This window comes from Diachasma alloeum, unplaced genomic scaffold (genome assembly GCF_001412515.2).
Source record: "Diachasma alloeum isolate Michigan unplaced genomic scaffold, Dall2.0 Dall_scaffold_00197, whole genome shotgun sequence".
Lineage (NCBI taxonomy): Eukaryota > Metazoa > Arthropoda > Insecta > Hymenoptera > Braconidae > Diachasma > Diachasma alloeum.
The window spans coordinates 1,381,401-1,402,067 of NW_021680362.1; the positions used below are offsets into that span (position 1 = coordinate 1,381,401).

Sequence of the window (20,667 nt, forward strand, 5' to 3'; positions counted from 1 at the left end):
GGGGTCATTTCCGGAAGATAATACATCGATTGTTGCTGTTACCATTAATGGTGATGCATAAATAGAATTATTTATTAGGAAATTGTAACGTACGTTGACAAGCAAAATTTGATCTTTGTTGCTTTTTACTGACGACCGCCAAGCCAATTAATATAATTTCATAATGATTATTATATCAGTAGCGAAGCGCTAAATCGGGTCAAGTCGAATTTGAGTATTGGCCAGTTTTTAACGAATATCTCGGAATCTAAAAGAGATAGAAAAATTTTCGTTAGAACCTTTTAGGTAGAGCTATTCAAGGGCTATAAAAAAGGTTATGAGAAAATTTTGGTATCTCTCTTAGATTCCCAGATATTTATCAAAAAGTGGCCAAAAGTCAAAATCGACTTGCTTACCGCTTCGCTACTGATATTATCATACGGCTGAAGAATATAATCACTGCGATCAGGGATCAGCTCAATCATCAATTTCAAAATAAGTTCAATTTAGCTTTTGTTAACTGATAACATTACCCAACAATTTTTAATCACTAAATTAATCATCAATCGAATATTCAAATTCCGAAATAATCTCTATCAACCAGTAATCGTGTCAGAAGTTCGACCATTACATGTCTAATTGAAAAATCCTTTTATGAAATTTATAATTATTTAGTCAATAGTTAATAGCAAATTTAAATCATGAATAATAATAATTATTTTTATATTTTCAAATTGCAAGTAAGAATAAAATCATAGTAATAGAAAGGTACAAATCCTAATTTTAATAATATTACAAATGTAATGATTTGTCGATTGCTTACTGACTAGGATAAATAGAATGTCTACTTTACCGGGTGTCGGGAATCGTTTCGTAAAGTTAGCGGCATGATTTTTTTTGTTGAACGTTGAACGTTAGAGCTGTCAATCTCATGCAAACATTTGTTATTGTTTAGAGTAATAAGCATCATTCTTATAAATTTTATATCGTATGAAATCAATTATTAATACTGGAGTTCTAATTTCAAAAGTTCTTACATTCGTTTTTTTAATGAAGGGGTAATCACAGTGCATAAACTTTGGAAATATTGGTAAACTTAACCTCTCCGAATGACGAAAATCAGCTCCGAAATGAGTGACGAAACAGTTGGAACTCTAGAAGAAGAGGCGTTGAAAAGGAAGGAGAGGCTTGCGGAGTTGAAGAGGAAGAAGGATAACTGCGAGCAAAAAAAAAGTGAAGAAGCGAGCAATTTACCAAAGTGAGTTCAACCTGAACAATTGTTTACTTGTCATCAGAGTTGGGTGTGAGGTATCCAAAGCTGGGAAGGCCGAAGTGAAAAAGTCGAATTTTGTCTTTCGCAATAGAATTAGAGAGTTTGTCCCTAATTTTTTATAATAATTTTGAATTTTTCTTGTTTATATTCTTACTCTGTTTTTTGAGGCCTTGCCAGGTTTTTATTAAGCTAGCAAGGCCACCGACAAAAATGCTCTGTTGCATTTTTTCAGCAAATTTGAAGTTTTAGCTATAATTTATAAAATATTAAATAATGAATAAATATATTTATTGAGTAATGAATTGAATAAAAAAGGGAGCAACTAGACGTTGTTTCCATTTTTAGTATGGAAAAATTCACAAATGCAAATAAAGTCAGCACGGGGGGGTCACAACATTCACAAAAATAATAATTAGAATTTACTGAATAGTTAACTGTAATGAATTAATTAAATATACGATGAAAAAACGGGACATAGTCTGAGAATTTGGAATCTCTGAATTGTAGAGGAAACCTTCAGAAAACCCTCCTGGAGTATGCAAAACTTTGAGAATTTGGAGAAAAGCCAATTAAATTTACAAATTTCCAAATTGAATTTACAAATTTCGCAATTTTCTCTGGCCAACAGACAAAAATTTATTATTCCTCTTGCATTTGTTCACCGATATAACGTGAAAAGTTCTGAAAATCAAATTCACTACACGATTATTTGATTTGTTCGGTAATTTTTCTCCAACATGACATTTTTTTCTTTAGACCAAGATTCAGGAGTTACAAACCTCAGGATGAGAACCTGAAGGAACATATCGTCGAGACACCTATCTCAGTTGAGTTGGAGAAGGAGAATCCTGAAGAGATTACGACATCTAAAGCTGTCATTGAAGAGCTCGTGAGTATTATAATAACATCACAGCTTTTATACTACGGAGGAAGGGAGCCAAATGGACACTTGGGTTTTTTTAATTTTCATAACTTAGAAATAAATTGGTTAATTGAGTTCATTCTAGGCCCATCACAAAGAGGCAGATTCATATTTTCTAAATATAAAAAAATTATCGAATTTCATTAAAAAGTCACTGAGTCATAAGAGTCAATTTGCCGTCCTGCCGCCAACGAAAAATTGATTGTTTATAAATTATTTATAGGAAATGCTCGTAATTTTCAAAAATTGCAATTTTTAAATTATTTCATCAATCTTTCTCCAAAAGTCAACTTCCTAATTTTCTTTCAGATTTTTAAAATGTTTTCTAACGGTTCAATATGAAGATTCAAATTCGGACCTGCAAAGATTAAATAATAAAATTATAGTAAAATGTTCGGAAATTTAGTCAAATGAGGCTCAAATGAAATCTCTGATGTTCCACTAGAAAAGTAGACAAGCATTTCATTGCTGAAAAAATAGCCAAAGTACTTGGATATCCTTAAGATAATTCAACCTTGTCTATTTCTTATTCTGTCTAGGACATTGGGAGTTTAGCACCAAGAAAACCTGACTGGGATTTGAAACGTGATGTATCAAAGAAACTAGACAAATTGGAAAGGCGAACACAAAAAGCCATTGCAGAACTAATAATCGAGAGGATAAAAAAGGACAAGGACGATATGGCAGGCATAGTCACCCTGACTGGGAATTCAAGTATTCAGGATAAATAGAAACAACTTGTAAATTTTAATTATAATCCTTAAAATTCTATTGCTTCTTTCAATGAATGAGTCAGTTTTCCTTAATAAATTCTATTGGTTTTTTATACAGTATATAACAGTGTATGAGGTTTGATTTTGTTTTATTATTAGAGTGGTTGTGACTGGTGGAATTCTCACTCTGTGAATCTGCCAGCAGTTCATTTGTCACACCAAAAAGATCAGTGCTTTAGAGGTAAACATAACCGCCTTAATCTTTCAAAAGTATTCAGCAATGTTCATTGCTAAACACTTCATGAAACCTTCGTGCCACTCAATACTACAATTATTTCAGTAGTGCAGTGGTCAACAGTAGAAGCCAATTTCGACTATTGACCAGTTTTCAATCAATATCTCGGAATCTAAGGGAGATAGCAAAATTGCTGTTATAACCTTGTTTGAAACGCAACTAAAATTCCAGAACATTCTGGTCGACCATCGGCCTACTTCGAAAATCTCCGGGACCCTTCGGGTCATCAGTCATAAGTCACCGAAACACGCGCGAATCAGTTTAGGCTTAGCCTCTCACCGTACAAGTCTATCTCGGGCAAATCACCTGTACAAGTTTTATATCGCACCTCACCGAGTACAGTAGCTTCTTGAACCTCACCTAGCTCACTAATAATCTAGTACATCACCGGTCTTTGTAAGATCACCGTTTTGTTCAGTACATCACCTCTGTTGATTAAATTCAGCCTAAAGTCAGTGACTCAACGAATTTACAGTGAAAGACAATCATCAATTTAATTAGACATTCAACTATTAAAATTTCCAACGAGTGTAAATAGTTTTGACAAAGTGGTTCGATCCCACAAAATAAAGTGTGGTTTTTAAATCCGGCTCATCAGTAATTTTCCCAACAACTCCCTCCACATTTTCATCCCACATCCACCCTAAATTTAGTCATTCACCAAACAAACCTTTTTTGTAGAGCCGATTAAGTGCTACAACAAATGTGATTCCAAAAATTTCGCTATCTCCCTTAGATTCGGAAATATTCCTCAAAAACTCACTGGGAGATGAGTCGACTTAAACCGTTTTACCACTTCGCAACTGATTTTTTCTTTACACTGTTAAAGTTTATGACCGAAATTTTCAGGACACTTCTTGGAGATTTTTACATTGTAATTCCACTGAAATTTCAAGAAATTTCGTAACTGAAAATTCAAAATTTTATGCAAAAATTAATGGAAACTGTAAATTCCAGTCCAATTATTTCATCAAAATTAATAGAAATCAGGAAAAGTTAAGTGCATATATTCTTGGATTTCCAATCTGTTGCAAATTTAGCATAATTTAGTACTGATATTCATGTTCGACAGGAAATTTAAGCAAGTTGAGAACTTTTCATCTTACACAAATACTGTTCACAAATTTGGAATTTCGTGAAATTTTCAGTGAAATCTTAGATTTTGTTTTTTCACCCTGAATGGAATTCAATATCACTCTCCTAAAAATTACAAGTCAACTGTCCATGAAATTTCAATTTTTTTCTAACAGTGCATTCAGGATTCTTTTAAAGTAGCTCCGTCCCCAACAATTCTTTTTCATCGACTGCAGTTAATTTATTGGGATATTTTTCAATGTTAAATTTTCAGAATAAATTATTGGTCATTTTTCACTGAATATAAAAAAAATTCTCAATTTTTATTATACTTAATGAGGAAAAAATAGATTTCAATGTTCATTTACAAACAAAATAACCTAATTTTTAAAAACTATAGAGCTACTTCAAATACGGAATAACGTCCTGGCACATGCGTCATGTTTTGAGCTTACATTCAGTAATAGAATCATCAACCGAGATAATTTCGAAACGAGTATGCACATTATTCTGTAAATCTCCTCCGGAGGGAGAGGAGGACGCAGGGGAAAATGTCAGAAAACGATTTCGCGGTGAATTTCAAGGGCTATGAAGAATGCACTTTAGTATATTTCTCTGACCCGGTAGATATTTTTCGTATACTTTTGTTAACCGCAAAGAATATTAACTGACATTTTCCTGTGGTCCTACTAATTTCAGAAAGATTTCCAAATTACTGAGGGAAATCAGAGCAAAATCAATTTACAGATTATATCACCAATACCTTTAGAGGGAAAAGGTCTCGAAAAAAATTGACTTTAAAAAAAAATAAAGCTTAAAAAAACTGTCGACAATCCTCTGAACTCTTTAATTTCAGAGATATTTCTAAAACATTGGAGCAAATGTTTCTGAAATGCATTGAAAATATGGTTAAAGTAAAGAGGTCTAGAGAAGAACATTAAAACAAAATTCTGGAGATAATTTTGTGGGTTACAAAAAATACCCCATAATACTTATCTCTAAACCTACTACTTTCAGAGTTATAATAGCACGCCTACCCAACACAGTATTGTGACGTCACTGGCCAATTTATCACTAAAAATGATCACATGGACGACTCATCATACGGATTTTCCATCACTTTGACAGTTAATCACATAGAAAATTTTTCACAATTATTCAATAAAAAATTGGCGGAATGAAACAGTATTTATAATGAATACTATATGTCATAATTGTGGATTATATTTATTAACAACAGCTTTGAATTTCCATTGCAATGACTGAATATCAAATGACTTCCGGAATTTTGTTTGTTGACATTAGACGTTTTGTTGAAAATTTCAATAATCTTTTTTTAATTGGTTCATTCAAAATAGGTTTTATCAACCATTATTAACAACTTCCTCGATTTGAGGAAACGAGAGGATTTTTCAATCTTCAGAAAGAATTGGCTTTCATTATAAGAATTAGAAGGAATTCAGAATTATGATAAGACCGCGAATTTATAACAGCATAAATTGGGTTTTTGATTAAATATTTCAGTCATGTCTTTTTCTACGATTTCATTTTACCGGTGAATTTTAATGTGATGAACTGTCAATATGATGAAATAAACTGTTCAGTTGTCCCGTAATTAAATAGGATGTGAATTATTCGGTGTTGATTAGTGGTAGAACCCAGAAGTATTTACAAAATAATCTCTGTGAACTTTTTCGGATTATCCCATTCTGTAACATTACTATAAAATTTCATCCTTATTATCTGAATGTTGTGAATAAATCTAGGACACCGGTCCAGATTTCGGGGGGAGCTGTCAGGAGCATAGCCCCCAGTGCGATTGGCAACGAAACGTGTAAACTAGACTGGCCAGAACCACCGAAGTCATGGTGGTGGGCGTTGTCCTCTGGGACGTGAATGTTGCGGTAGACCACTCTGTCCTCCAGGGGTTGAATCGGCCGGAAATTGTGAGTTAGCTTCACTCCTTCTGGACCCCGAACATTCCTGAATGCTGCGATCTGTAAATCGATTTTTCGAAAATAATTCTACGTTATTTACAAATTCAAGGGAAATTAGCACAAATAAAAAAAAAATATTTTTTCTATTTTCTGGTAGCTGCGAAAATTTCCTATAGATTATTTTTCCAACACAAAGTTCAGTCAATAGAACTGTACCATAGGACGTCACGTGGGACAACCTACATGGTTTTTCTATTTCTCTATTCTCGAAAATTCTCGCTATTTTTACCTGTTTGTGGGAGAGTGGCAGAGCTTCTTTGAAGTCGATCCACGTCACAACTTCCGAACAGGGTGGAGTTGTAAGGGAACCGTTGTACGTGAAGTAATCCTGAAGAACTGCTGGGTTTGGAAGGAGCAGTGACTCCAGAGCCATTGGATTGAGGTTTGTGGAAGAATCTACTGCTTCAATGAGCGGTAACGACTCAACGATTAATGCGTAGTTAGGGTTGTCTTCTTCACTTGCCTGGAACATTGAACATTGATTTATTCTCAAAAGAATTCTGCAAACATTTTTTTGCGCGAAAATTTTCTCTTTTGCGAATAGCAAGCACGTGTAAAGTATAATTGCGAAACCTAACGATTTCTTTGAGTAATTCTATGGAATTTCTGTTGGCACTTTATGCAACTTTTATTAGAATTCTAATGGAAGTCTAGTGGCTTTGTGCACTAACACAGAGAAAGGAAGTTTTGATTTTCAGCGACGTGTCACTGATTTCCAGAAATATGTCACTGATTTTCAGAAATATATCATATATTATTGAGGATACTGCACACTGGCTAGAATGAATCGGATTATCAGTGATTTCTACCACTGAAATTTGGTGATAGATTGCCACAAAAGAGAGATGGGTCCCTGAAAATTAATGACGATGTGACTGGAAATTAGTGGTGATCTTACTGCAAATTGGTGACCAAATAGACCTTTTCATTCTAGAAATCTAGGGGAAATATTTATTTCGTTCATTCAACGAAAAAATCTCCGAAAAAACCATGGAAAATTCTGATAAATATTGAACTTTACAATAATATACACTTGAGCGCTCAAAAACCATGATTTATATGTAAATTCGATAAAGTGTCCGCAAATCCTAGGGGAATTAACATGGGAAAAAAGTGTCCGCAAATCTAGTGACTCTTAGAATGAAAAGGTCTATTACTGAATTTCAGTTTTGTACACACTGTATGAACAATTGCAAATTTTTAATAATTGGGGATAAATTGAAAATCAGTGACATGTTTTTGGACATAACATGAGAAATACAGTAGAAAACATTTTACAGTAGAAAAAATTTTGCTTCAGCAATTCCATTAAAAAATCTCAAGACACTGATTTACTTGAACAAATCGAAATTTATCAACTTTTTCTGTCAAATATCTATACAAAAATCAGACAAATTTATGTAGTTTTGAATGAAAATTGACAAAAAGAACTATGTGTTGACATTGTGATGGAAATTTCGGTAATACTCTTATCAAATTGCAATACAATTTCTTATAAACAGCGCTAGTTTCTTCTTTTAACCCTAGTCTGGTCACCGAACGCGACCCTGCGATTCTGGTCGCCTCCGCGGGGATTCCCCGCCGTGTTATTCAGGCTCTAGCGTTGCCGAATTCATTCTACACTGCCCGGGCGCGTTTAGCGAGTTTTCGGCAACGTCGCGTGATGGGCAATTTCATTTAATATGAGAAAAAATGATTCATCTGCCCGAAATAATTTCTTTTCTTTAGGAATTTCGGGAAATATGTTGATCTAAAAACTACTGTAATTCTTTCTTTTCAATTTTTTTTTCAATTTTTCTGGTTAGCCAGTCAATTGTAATCCTATTCTAAAAAGAGCATACACTTAAGGGGTAACGGAAGCGGTCGCCAAAGTTTATTTTTTTCCACTCATTTTTCTGCGATTACATCCAATATAAATGGCTGAAATTTTCACCAAGTATTAAGTGGAGTGTAAGCGTTCTTCTTCATCTATTATTTTTCAGCATCAGCTGTGTCGTTAAGTTTTCTGCAATTTTTTTTGCAAAAAATTTGAAAAGTAATAGATGGAGAAGAACCCTCAGACTCCCCTCAATACTTGATGAAAATTTCAGCCATTTATATTGGGCACAATCGGAGCAAAATGGGTTGAAAAAACAAACTTTGGCGACCGCTTCCATTACCCCTTAAGGTCGATATCTCGCTAGTCTGTTACGCTTATTCCTCATTGGTTCCAGTCGTCTGAGGCGGCAAATTTAATTCATGATTAATTTAATTTTGAAATTTTCAATTATGATTGTTACAATTACAGCGCGCTGTAGCTTCTCATTGAAGAAAAACGACGCGTGGCGGGGTTTCCCTCATATGGTGACCAATCTAGGGTTAAATTTTCTCATACGCGAAATCTCTCATTAATTCATTCATTATTCACGTGATTATCAATTTTGAAAAGGAATGTCAAACATTACTTATTATTTAACAGATTACTCACGTAATAATCAATGTTAGGAACAAATGTGAATATGTCTTTCGTAAGAAAACAAATTGCTCACTATGAAAATATTCTAAAAATTGATAAGATCATCACGTTTCACCTGCATAATTCCACTGTTAAGTTTTCATTTCCATTTGAAATATTCCTCAATGTTCATTACCTCGAAGAAATAAGCAAGGACAGTCAATCCATCTGGATGATGAATAGCTTGTTGAAAAGATCCATAAATCTTCTTGTAAAACACAGCATGAAGTTCCATGGCGAAAGAGTGATTATTGATCAAATCTTCGGATCCTTCGTGATCATTCTCTCCCCAGTGGAAGTGAAGCTGCTCGAATACGTATTCGTGAGAACCCAGTGGTCCACCAAAAATCGATGGGCGTTCGGTCTTGTTCATTTTCAGCATTACTGTAATGACAAAATCAGATTATCTCAATTAATTCAGAATTTGGTCATGAATGCAGATGTATGATTCTTACTATCACATCTATAAGGATGTGATGAAATCAAGAAATCATCAGAATCTACTAGAAGAACTGGAAATCGCAAGAAATCAAAAGAAATTATGATTTTTAACTCCTGTTGCGAAAACACAGAAATCATTTAAAAAATCACAGGAAATCATGCCACTGGAAATCACTGAGCCACCCGATTGAGGAGTGACCAACCCCTCAACTGGATCAGAAGATAGATAAAGGGCCGGTCGCATCAAGGCCAGTTAAGAAAATCCTCGGTCAAGTACAAGAATAAATAAAAATAATCTGCCGATCAATTTTCAATGAAAGTTCATCGAAGGTATTTCGCCAAGAAACTTGTTGTATCGATGTATCATCAGTATTTGCCAATAATACCAGTAATTAAGTAGCGAAGCGCTAAAACAGTTTAAGTCGATTTTAATTATTGGTCAGTTTTCACTGAATATCTCGGAATCTAAGGAAGATAGAAGAGTTGTGCTTGTGACCTTTTTTCTAGTCTTCACTTCGATATACAAAAAAGGCACACGTATGGAAAAATTCAACAGAAAACCTAGAGAATACGCTAAAAAATTACATTGGAATTCTATAGGAATTATATGGGGGTTTCTATAGGATTTCTATTGGAATTCCATAGGAATTCTATTGGGTTTTTATAGGAATTCTTTGGAAAATTTTCTATTGGAATTTTCAATTGGATATTCAATAAGAAAAAGTCAATAGATTTCGAATTTCTGTTTGAATTTTTCTTTGGAGATTTTTTCTATAAGAATGCTCGGGCATCAATTTTCTACGTTTTTTTCCACTCGGATTCTGTAGTGCAAAACAGAACAAAATCCAGTGGAAAAAACTTGGAAATTTTGTGCCCAATAATTTTAATAGAAAAAATCTCAAGAGAAAAATTCGAAGAGAAATTCGAAATCTATTGACTTTTTCTGATAGAATCAGCGCAAAAAACTAATTGAATTTTCCAATAGAATTCCAATAGAAATCTTATAGAAACCCCATAGAATTCCTACAGAATCCCAAAAGAGTTTTCTAGCGAATTCACTAGGTTTTCTATTGAATTTTTTCATACGTGCAATTACGAAAATTTCATTGTCTCTTAGATTGTGAGATATTTCTCAAAAACTCAGCTGAAGCCTAAATCGATCATTTGTATTCAGTCAATATTCACGACCGAATGGCTAAATGAAAGCAATCTACGTCGAATTCCTGAAATTGTCTAACTGCGGAATAAATTTACTGCAACCGCCCCTAATTAGGAAATGAATTTATTCTCCAAAGCTGATCTCAAAATTGAGTTGACTTGTCTTGTTTTACTATTTCACTACTGCATTAAACTTTTTACGACGTTTGAATTCAAGTTCGCTTTTGTTTGTTTGTTGTTTTTATTCCGAAACAATTATTTCATTGTCATGGCCTTGGTAATATTACCGTAACCGATAAAAACTCGTAGAGAAATATTTGAAAAATTCAGGGCTGAAAACGGTACAGTTTCATTGAATTTCCAATTGAATAATTAATGAATTATGGAAGCTCATCTTCTCGTTGCACGTTTGAATTGATTTAGTGAATTACCGGTGTGCCCGTTGTTCTCTATGTAGCAGCCCCGTAGGGACTCGAGGCCGAAGAATTTTAGTTCCGGAAAACTGACGTTTCTGACGATGTGCTCCTGGATATTAATTGGAGACTGATGTTTCCCCACGCATCCGTTGTAGTCCTCTCCCCAATGTTGTGGCCCTAAATCATAAAATTTTTTGTTCAATTCATTATAGTTAACTCCAACTTGCAGCAGCGTATGGAAAGAATTTAGAAGGTCAAGAGAAAAATCTAGCGGATTTTCTAGAAAATTCTATGAGGGTTCTATTGAAATTCAAGTTTTTTGGCCCGATTCTATCCACAGACGTAAGAAGTTTGGATTTTCAGGGAGATGTCACCGATTTTCAGGAGTCTATCACCAATTAGTGTCCAGCACCACCAATAATTGGTAAAATGACCCTGATGATTAATGTTTTTATTATTGAAATTAGATAATAGATTTGAAAAAATGATCTGGAAACCAATAAAATAGTTGATTTTTCAGTTCAGTTCTGTAAAAATTCATGTCATTTTGTTTCTGAATATTCATGTTACACTGAAAATTTAATCCAGTTGTGAAATTTCCATCTCACTCCCACTAAAAACTCATGAATTTATGTGAATTGTACTTAAACTTGAGATTTCATAACCATTTTTTCCCGAAATCCGATTCAATGTCACTCCCATGAGATTTACTACAATATCTTTCCCGAAATTTCAAAAAATTTCTAACAGTGGAAATTAATTCTATCCATCTTTGTTTACAAACAGAGATATCAGGATTTTGAGCTGATGGCATACGTTCCCCTTTACCCCCCTTTCCCTACTCCAATATTTTAACTCTGAATGTAAACTTACCATGGAGTCCGTCGTATGCGAAATTGGCAAAGGCCAGAGAAGCATCTGAAACCAGAAGTAGAAATTGAATTAAATATCATATTATTCAAAAATGAATTGAGTAGTTTCGTCACCCATGCGATCACCTCTTAAATGAGTAGTTTTGAGAGAAAAGTTCCAAGCTTTCTTTGTAGGACAACCCCAATGCTCAATAAAAGTATTGAACTGGGAACTCTAATTTTTTCCGAATTTTTAAGCTTCAAGAAACATCTCAACCTATAAAAAAACGAAAACGGGTGGCGCCGCGCTCATTGAGCGAGTGATCGAGAGTTAAAAAATAGATGAAACATCTTCGGTCAGCAGTCTATTTTGTCAAGATTTATGCTGGACTTATGAATATTTTCAGTTTATTTTAGTTTGGAAAAATTCATTCTCAAGATCTCTTACCATCTGAATTAAAAAAAAAATGATTATTTAAATTCAAAACGGATGAATAATAATAATAATAATAATAATAGTAAATAATAAGAGTATTATAACAGTAAATAACACTCTTTTTTTTCATTGATGAAAAAATCGTGATCAACAATTTTTTATTCGTGTGTTCGCCGAGAAAAATTAAAATTTTTTCTCAAATCTAGACACAATAAGAGCGAATATCAACTGTTTTTTAATGGATAAATAAATACATAACGATCATCAATAATATGCGTAAACCATTAATCAATTCATGCGCTTTCCTAGAATCCTAGAATCTCTTGTTAATGAGATGATAAAGCCTCCCATCTCGGCATCATTTATAAATTTCCCGGAAAATTTCCCCCAATGGAAAATCTCTTGACATCGAATTAATAATTGATTCATCACGTGACTATTGAACCATGAAAATCGACGTACACGAAGAGAATGAGAATATTAGATTGTCTGGAGTCACGTTCACCCGCGATCGGCTGATTTATCACCGATGCATGCGAGCAGATGACGAGTCATGTGATTTATCAATTAAAAGATTAAGTGACTCGTGCTGTCCGTAACGATCATCCTTCCTCTCATTAAATTTCGCGTAATACGGTGAGTCACAATGCACTAGCCATTTTATGTTCCTGATCATTTAAAGCAGCTCTACCCTTCTTCCGCTTTTAATTTTCTGACTAAATCGCATGAGAACAATTTTTAAAAATTAGGTTTAATCAAGATCATTCAAATTCAATTTTATAAAATTGTGATTTTTTCTATAATATTTTATTCTCTTAAATAAATAATGAAAATTGTTTACAGAACGGTCGATAATTTTCGTAATGAAATTTAAAAAAATTGCGATTCCGAATGTTATCGAATTTCCGGCAATTCTTCGCGGTTTTTAATAATGTTTGAATGTATCGTAAGGATACAGCTACTTAAAGCTCACATAAATTATCAAGGACCAAGTTTTTATAGTTCCGGACGGATCATACTCTAAATTGAAAAATTATCTGTTCACGGATGAAACAAGTTTATAGAAAAATCTAGCGCATTCGATGGAAGATTCTATTCGATTTCTATTAACAATCCTATTAGTTTTTCTGTTTCTCATTCTATTCGGAAATTTCACAGTTTTCCGCCCTTTTTTAGTAATAAAATTCTTCATTAGGATAGATTTTATAGAGGAAACGATTTTAATGGGAAATTATATTTTCATGAAAACAATTGCTCCATTCCACTAACAATTTAATGAACCATTATATTTTTTCTAAATATCTCGAATGTCAGATCATTGTTTCTAGACAATTTCATGGGCTATAAAAATGCATTCCCACATTCTACTCTAAACTTACTAATTTCAGTCAATGTTGAGAGGAAATGGCGAACCATTATCCTAACCAAAGAAATGTCCAAGGGAAGTTCTCCTTGACATGATCTTCTAATATTAAGGTATATCCCTAGAAAACAAGTTTTTCGTAAATAATGTGTATAATATTCCCCAGCCATTGAAAAAAATGTTATGTCACGGCGACCGATAAACCGCGTTTCTAACCTCGCTCCGCTCGGTTCAAACGCGNTAGTACATTAGAGTACAAGGGCACAAATTTCGTTTTCGACGAATGTGAAGTTTACAGGCCGAGCCGAAGGCGAGGTCTGTATTCACATTCGTTGAAATCGAAGTTTATGCCCGAGTGGTCTATATTATTTTATGCCACATCGTGTAGAAGTCAAGTGTGAAGCACGCTGCGCGAAGCGCAGGGTGCGATAAATTTGACTTATTGCACGGCGTGCCATAAAAAATATTATAGACCACTCGGGCACAAACTTCGTTTTCAACGAATGTGAAGGTTACAGACCTCGCCTTCGGCTCGGCCTGTAACCTTCACATTCGTTGAAAACGAAGTTTGTGCCCGAGTGGTCTATAATATTTTTTATGGCACGCCGTGCAATAAGTAGAGTTTATCGTACTTAGTATAGACCACTCGGGTATAAACTTCGTTTTCAACGAATGTGAATACAGACCGCGCCTTCGGCTCGGCCTGTAACCTTCACATTCGTCGAAAACGAACTTAGTGCCCTAGTGCTCTAATGTACTATTAATTAGCTGTACTACACAGTTTAGGAGATAATAATAGTACATTAGAGTACAAGGGCACAAATTTCGTTTTCGACGAATGTGAAGTTTACAGGCCGAGCCGAAGGCGAGGTCTGTATTCACATTCGTTGAAAACGAAGTTTATACCCGAGTGGTCTATACTATTTTATGCCACATCGTGCAGAAGTCGAGTTTGAAGCGCGCTGCGCGAAGTAATAAGTACGATAAACTCGACTTATTGCACGGCGTGCCATAAATAATGAAATGCGGCCAATATTATGCGTCCCCATCTTATGAGAAAGCAATTCTTACGATGTTCTTACAAAACCAATCCGTTATGGATTGATAAATTTCGAATGCGGTGAATTTTTTGTAAAATTTCGGATTTCATAATTTCTACGTTATTTAATTCTAAAAAATGGAAATTTCGGGACAGCATTCCTTATTTGACTGGAAAAATTAATTTACAAATAATGTCTTCTTTGATTGAAACACATTTTAGAAAATAATAAATAATGGAATGCGCCTAATATTATGCGTCCCCCCAGACTCGATCTTTCCATCTTATGAGGAAGCAATTCTTACGATGCTCTTAAAAAACTAATCCGTGATAGATTGATAAATTCCGAATGCCGTAATTTTTTCGTAAAATTTCGGATTTCATAGTTTCTGCGTTATTTAATTCTAAAAAATGGAAATTTCGGGACAGCATTCCTTCTTTGATTGAAACAGTCGTTGTCGCCTGCATCAATACCACACGAGAATTGAAAAACTCAATAACTTATGAGAATGCAATAAATTAAGTCATTTAGAATGTTTTCCGAAAATCCATAGTAACTAAATTTTGGGCGGTATTGTCTCGGGATATACCTTAATAGCAATAAGCATCGGAAAAAATTCATTCACATGTAATTAGTTCCGGTCACATTCAACAGCTTTATTAATGATTTACTTGTTGACCCCTCAATTATTCGACTATTAAAGTCTTCGCCATTTATTTAGAATTACGTATTGAGCTATAATCTCGCCGACAGCGATAAATGTGTGGTAATATCTTGAGTAACTTTTTTTGTTTCTCTTATTTCTGCGGTCTTCCAATTTTGAAGAATTTCTCGTTGCTACTGAATTACGCAACCATCAATCCCAAAAAAATTGTTACGTGATATCATTGACCTTGTCTTCGAATTCATACATAATTTCCCCATTAATCAGAAGGAAAGAAGATTTAATAGAATGTTTTCATTTTTATCCATGTTTTGGGATCATAACTTATGAATAACCACGAAAACCGTCGAAATCCATCACGCCTGACGTAGTCGCACGTCACCGCCTCGAAGATTGACTCTGCAGTCAAGTTTTGAGAAAACAGGATATATATGTAAAAACATACGTGCAGATTATCTCGCGAATATCGGTTAACTGGAGAGGTTCAAGGGAATCCATCACTCAAGAATTCCTTGCTGCAGCCCTTAAAATTCTTCATTGAAAAAGTCATCAATGAACTCTTCAATGAAAACTTTTTCAATGATAATGAGTTATTTCAAGAGAAATTATCAGGAGACATTTCTTATAGAGAATTTCTTCAGTCGGAGAAATTAACGTTTAGCTACAAACTCTCGTTTCTGAGATAATTGCAAAATCAACAAAAATGTTATGTTCAACTTGGTGCATGTTGCCATACCACGTCAAGCTTGGTGGTGTCAGTAATTGGGGAAAGGGAGGGGTTTCAGGAGAAATTATCAAGAGACATTTTGACTCCTTATGACAGCCAAGGTCTTCCCTATATATGTTAAACTAAATCTGATGTAATTTTCCCCTGCGTCTGAATCCACTCAACTTCATGGGGAATGAAGATACACACGGAAAGAAAATTTCTAGAGAAATGATTGCGCACAACCGGGGAAAATGATTGAGCACAGCAAAAACAAATGGTTGAATTTTCCGCACCTTCTGTAGACATTTTTCAGACACTAAAAAACGTCTGAATAAAATTAAAGTTTGTCTGAATTTCAAACATGAATTAAGCTGTTTGGACACCTGTTTGTCTGAAATTCAGACATATTTTCATTTTATTCAGACATTTTTTAATGTCTGAAAAATGCCTATAAAAGGTGTGTGAAATTCAGACATTCGTTTTTGCTATGAGGGCACCATAATTTTTTGGTACTATAGGGTAAACAGGTCAATTTCCGGACGGGGGCTTGTGTGTGGACCATTTCAACTTTTCAACTGGATTGAATATTCAATAAATGAAATGAAAATTGCACTAATCATTCCACCTTTCCATAATAGTGCTCGTGCATAATCATGTGATCAATTATTTTTTCTATTGATCGACATTTAATAAACAAAAAAAATATGGCCGAGTCGTCCGGAAATTAGGGGCTTCGGCTGCATTCAACTATTTCTCAATTTATTTATTCTTGGTTTCGTTATTTCCACTTCAAATAATTCTTTTCTGCTCATTAAAATGTATTTGAAGGTATGAAAGCCATCACATCCCTATTTAGCTCATTCTTTTATTTTAAATCCTACATGAAACTCGAATTTCCCTTAACCGTCCAACAATCGGCCTGTTCACCCTACCATAATTTTTCTCATGCAGCACGATATTTTTTTTAAAGATTCAAATTGCTTCACTTTTGTGGTGCTATCACATGAATTTTTCTCGGTCATTTTTCTCCGTGCAATCATACTTCTCGACTTGGAAAAATGATCAAACTCATGTGAAAGTTATTATTTTAATTACTTAATAAACAGGATTATAAAAAATGATTTGTCGAAAATTACAAGACAGAAAGAAAAACCCGTAGCTTAGGAAACAAAAATTGGTTTGTGCTATTCGTTAAAAGATTTTCATTTAAAATGGTGATTCATTCTATTAGTTAATATTCATTGGAAAGATTCACTTATTATGAGAACAATTCAAAAGTTAAAATCTTGTTAAAAATAACAATTACTCGTGGAAGAAGGAAAGGAAAAAAAATAATATTAATAAGGAAAAACATTACGACCCGGACATCTATGTGAGGATCCATAATATTATATGTGACGTCTCAAAGAGGTTTAAATTTAATAGTAGCAGGCTAAGAAAATAATTAACAATGAATTTGCGATGTGGTCACGGATTTTTAGTATTACCGAAGGAATAACGCTCTCGAAAATTGAATAAAAATTCGAGCGATCGCACGAAGTGACTGCAAAAGATGACACTGATGACAAATAATTATCCCTTGATTATTAAAATCAAGTAATTATACCGCAGCAAGCGACACCACGATTACATCTGTGAATAGACCCTCGGGTCAAGCAAAAGTCGCGGAGGTGACGACCGTATCAGGACAAGTTTTCCCTCGTCCTTCCGCGAATACGGTACAGGGTTGGGGGTGGGAGGCGAACAAATCGCAAAAACCCGAACAAGTACACGAAAAGAAAAAAAAATTGCTGTCTGACGTAAAAATCTCAAAGTCAGGAATAGCCATATTCATAAATCATAACTACCGTTAAATTTTAACACTGTCATTTAGTTAGCATCACTCTTAAATTTTTAATTATTTTAGTAATTATCAATTTAAATATTCAAATTCTGAACTATTTTATTAATCAATAATTAGGTAGGACGATTGCCGATTATTTGGTCAATTGGTGATCTCTTCTAAGAAATTAGAATTATTTACTTAAGGATTGACGTAAGCATCTTTTTTACAAGAGTAAATTTTTTTATGGTCAAATGCCATGAAACTTCGGCAAAACGTTATTTGAACTATCATAAAATGATCGATCTATCGCTCAGCTCTTCGTCATATTGTCAATATCGATTTTTTTGGTTTTGTCTGTTTTAGTTGATATCGACAATATGACAAAGAGCTAAGCGATAGATCGATCATCTTATAATGGTTCAAGTAACGTTTTGCCAAAGTTTCATGGCATTTGACCATAAAAAAATTTACTCTTGTGAAAAACTCCCGCCAAAATTGCTTACGTCAATCCTTAATGGAAAATTCACAGTCGCATGTCAGGGGAGAGACAGGCAAAATGAGACGTTTCGTGGTCTTCTCTCGTGGGGGTTCTCGTTCAATTATAAATGAAGATATTGACAATTAGAAAAGATCTGAACACATCCCATTTTGCCCGACCCTCCCCTATTCAATATTTGATTCATCATCAATCGCAAATTTAAATTATTAATATACTATTTTTATATTTCGATGAGAATATTTAAACCTTTATCAATGTAAGTCGCAAATTCCTTTAATATTGATGAAATTTGATATTGATAGCCATCCCTGCTCAAAATACAAGAAAAAACTTATGATTGATTGAAAAAAATGTCAAATAACAAATAAAAAACCCAACAAAAACTTGTGAATAATTCATCCTCACAATGACAAGTGGCTGGAAGGAGGAGCGGAAGAGCTAAATTGGTCGAACACCAACTATTTCATAATTATTAACTATGTCTCCCCTCCTCCCTCCACTGCGGTCATCTGTAGCTTCCCTCAGCGATTTTTCATTGCTGAAATTGGATCTCTGTTTTTTTTCATCGGTTTTCTTATTAATTAAATGAATTCAGTGAATTTTTCTTCGATTCATAATCGTAGAGGACTTCATTGGCTGGAAGATCTGTTGACATTTGTCCTTAAATTTCTCATTGCGGAGAACGGTTACGTAATGGAGTAGATTTTATGGTTTTCTATCAAAAATTCAAGAATTGTGATATAATCTGGGATAAGTTATGGTACCATGTGCATAATTCTCACATTAATTATTTGAAATAACCTTTTATGAGTTATGTTAAGAGCCAATATTCAGTATTTACAATTTCCCACATCCAGTATATCTTGAAAGAATTTTATTGGACGATTTTGTATATATTATACGGAATCGTTCGGCCGTAGCTAGCAAATATTTCTTTCGAATATTCTTGCCTATTTTCTGTGGAACATGCAACAGAACTAGCAATCTAGAAGAATCTAAAGGATCATTTTTTCGTCAAACTTCCCAATTTCAAAATCTTTTGAAAGTAATAGGGTAGCACGCATGAAAAAATTCAATAGAAAACCTAGCGAGTTCGGTAGAAAATTCCATTGTAATTCTGTAGGAGTTCTATGGAGTTTATATAGGATTTCTATTGGAATTCTATTGAAAAATTCCATTTGTGTTTTGCGCCGACTCTATTGGATATTCGATAAGAATTTTCTCTTGAGATTTTTTCTATAAGAATGCTTGGGCATCAATTTTCTAAGTGTTTTCCACTGGATTTTGGAAAAAACCTGGAAAATTTGTGCCCAATAATTTTGAATAGGAAAAATCTCAGGAGAAAAATTCCAATAGTAATTCGAAATCTATTGATTTTTGCTTATCGAATATCCAATCGAATCAGCGCAGAAAACAAAGAATTTTCTAGCGAATTCGCTAGGTTTTCTATTGATATTTTTCATACGTGAGTGTCCCTGATCGCATACAGGAAATGCTTTTCACCTCGTATGAGAAATTGAGCCAGCCTGAATGTATGCAAATCCCAAAATTCAAAAGTTTTTCAACACCACCATTTATCAAAATATTATTTTCCTAGCTTCCATAAAAGAAATATATCTCTAATAAGTATGTAAGGTATACAAGAGATATATCATCAGCATTATATGGATTAATTTTAGATAGAACTCGGTAGAACACCTGTACCCTAATGATAATTACTCTCCGTTAAAAAAATTTGGCTAAAATTTCCGACGCACTACTTGGATATTCACAATTTGATGACAAAATAATGGAAATTGTGAATTTCAGGTGATTTCTTGATTTAATACAGGAAGTACTTTTTATCTCGCATGAAAAATTGAGCCATTCTGAGTGTATGAGATCTCAAAATTCAAAACTTTTTTGACACTACCATTTGTCAAAACATTATTTTTGTAGTTTCCATAATAAGACGATATTCCAAATGAGTATGTAAGGTATACAAGGTATCAATCATCAGAATGATATCCATTAATTTTAGAAAATAATGGAAAGGCCAGGCCCTCTCCTGATTAATGATAATTAGACTCTTAATGATAATTATTCACTGTTTGAATTTGTTGGCTGAAATTTCCTGTGAACTCAGTGGAAATTCGTAATTTGATGAGCGAATAAAGCAATTTTAGGTTAATTATTTCAAATAAATTAATGGAAATGAGAAAAATTCAGGTTAAGACATTTTTTAATTCTCAAATTATCGCTTATTCAGGTTAATTTACTACTGAATATTCATGTTTTGGTTAAGAATCCATGGAAATTGGGGAATGCTCGTCTTCCTGCCGGGCAGGAATTTGAAATTCCATTGAATTTTCAGGAAAATTTGAAGTTTTTTATGTCAGCTCTCTCGAAAATCACTATTAAACTGTCCACGAATGAGGACTTAAGGATATCCAAGTACTTTGGCTACTTTTCTTTAGTGAAATGCTTTTGTACTTTTGTAGTCGACCATCAGCACTTTCGTTTGAGCCCCGTTTGACGC

The 20,667-nt window shown here is 34.0% G+C and overlaps 2 protein-coding genes across 2 annotated transcripts in view; one reads left to right on the top strand and one right to left on the bottom strand.

Annotated features, from left to right (window-relative positions):
• Window positions 1-871: 871 nt before the first annotated feature.
• Window positions 872-3,007, top strand: LOC107048768 (coiled-coil domain-containing protein 12). Its single transcript, XM_015272129.1, has 4 exons — window positions 872-935; window positions 1,036-1,237; window positions 2,009-2,141; window positions 2,714-3,007. Exons 2-4 carry the CDS (start codon window positions 1,089-1,091, stop codon window positions 2,903-2,905), a joined length of 474 nt encoding a protein of 157 aa, XP_015127615.1. The 5' UTR covers window positions 872-935; window positions 1,036-1,088; the 3' UTR covers window positions 2,906-3,007.
• A 1,553-nt stretch (window positions 3,008-4,560) lies between these two features.
• The window catches only part of LOC107048762 (carbonic anhydrase 15), a 29,703-nt gene continuing 13,596 nt past the window's right edge, over window positions 4,561-20,667 (bottom strand). Inside the window, exons 2-6 of the mRNA XM_015272121.1 lie at window positions 11,636-11,680; window positions 10,778-10,939; window positions 8,884-9,131; window positions 6,483-6,716; window positions 4,561-6,253 (exon numbers count right to left, since the gene is read on the bottom strand). Coding sequence (XP_015127607.1) covers window positions 5,996-6,253; window positions 6,483-6,716; window positions 8,884-9,131; window positions 10,778-10,939; window positions 11,636-11,680 — 947 coding nt within the window. The 3' untranslated portion in view covers window positions 4,561-5,995. The remainder of the gene's footprint in view (window positions 6,254-6,482; window positions 6,717-8,883; window positions 9,132-10,777; window positions 10,940-11,635; window positions 11,681-20,667) is intronic.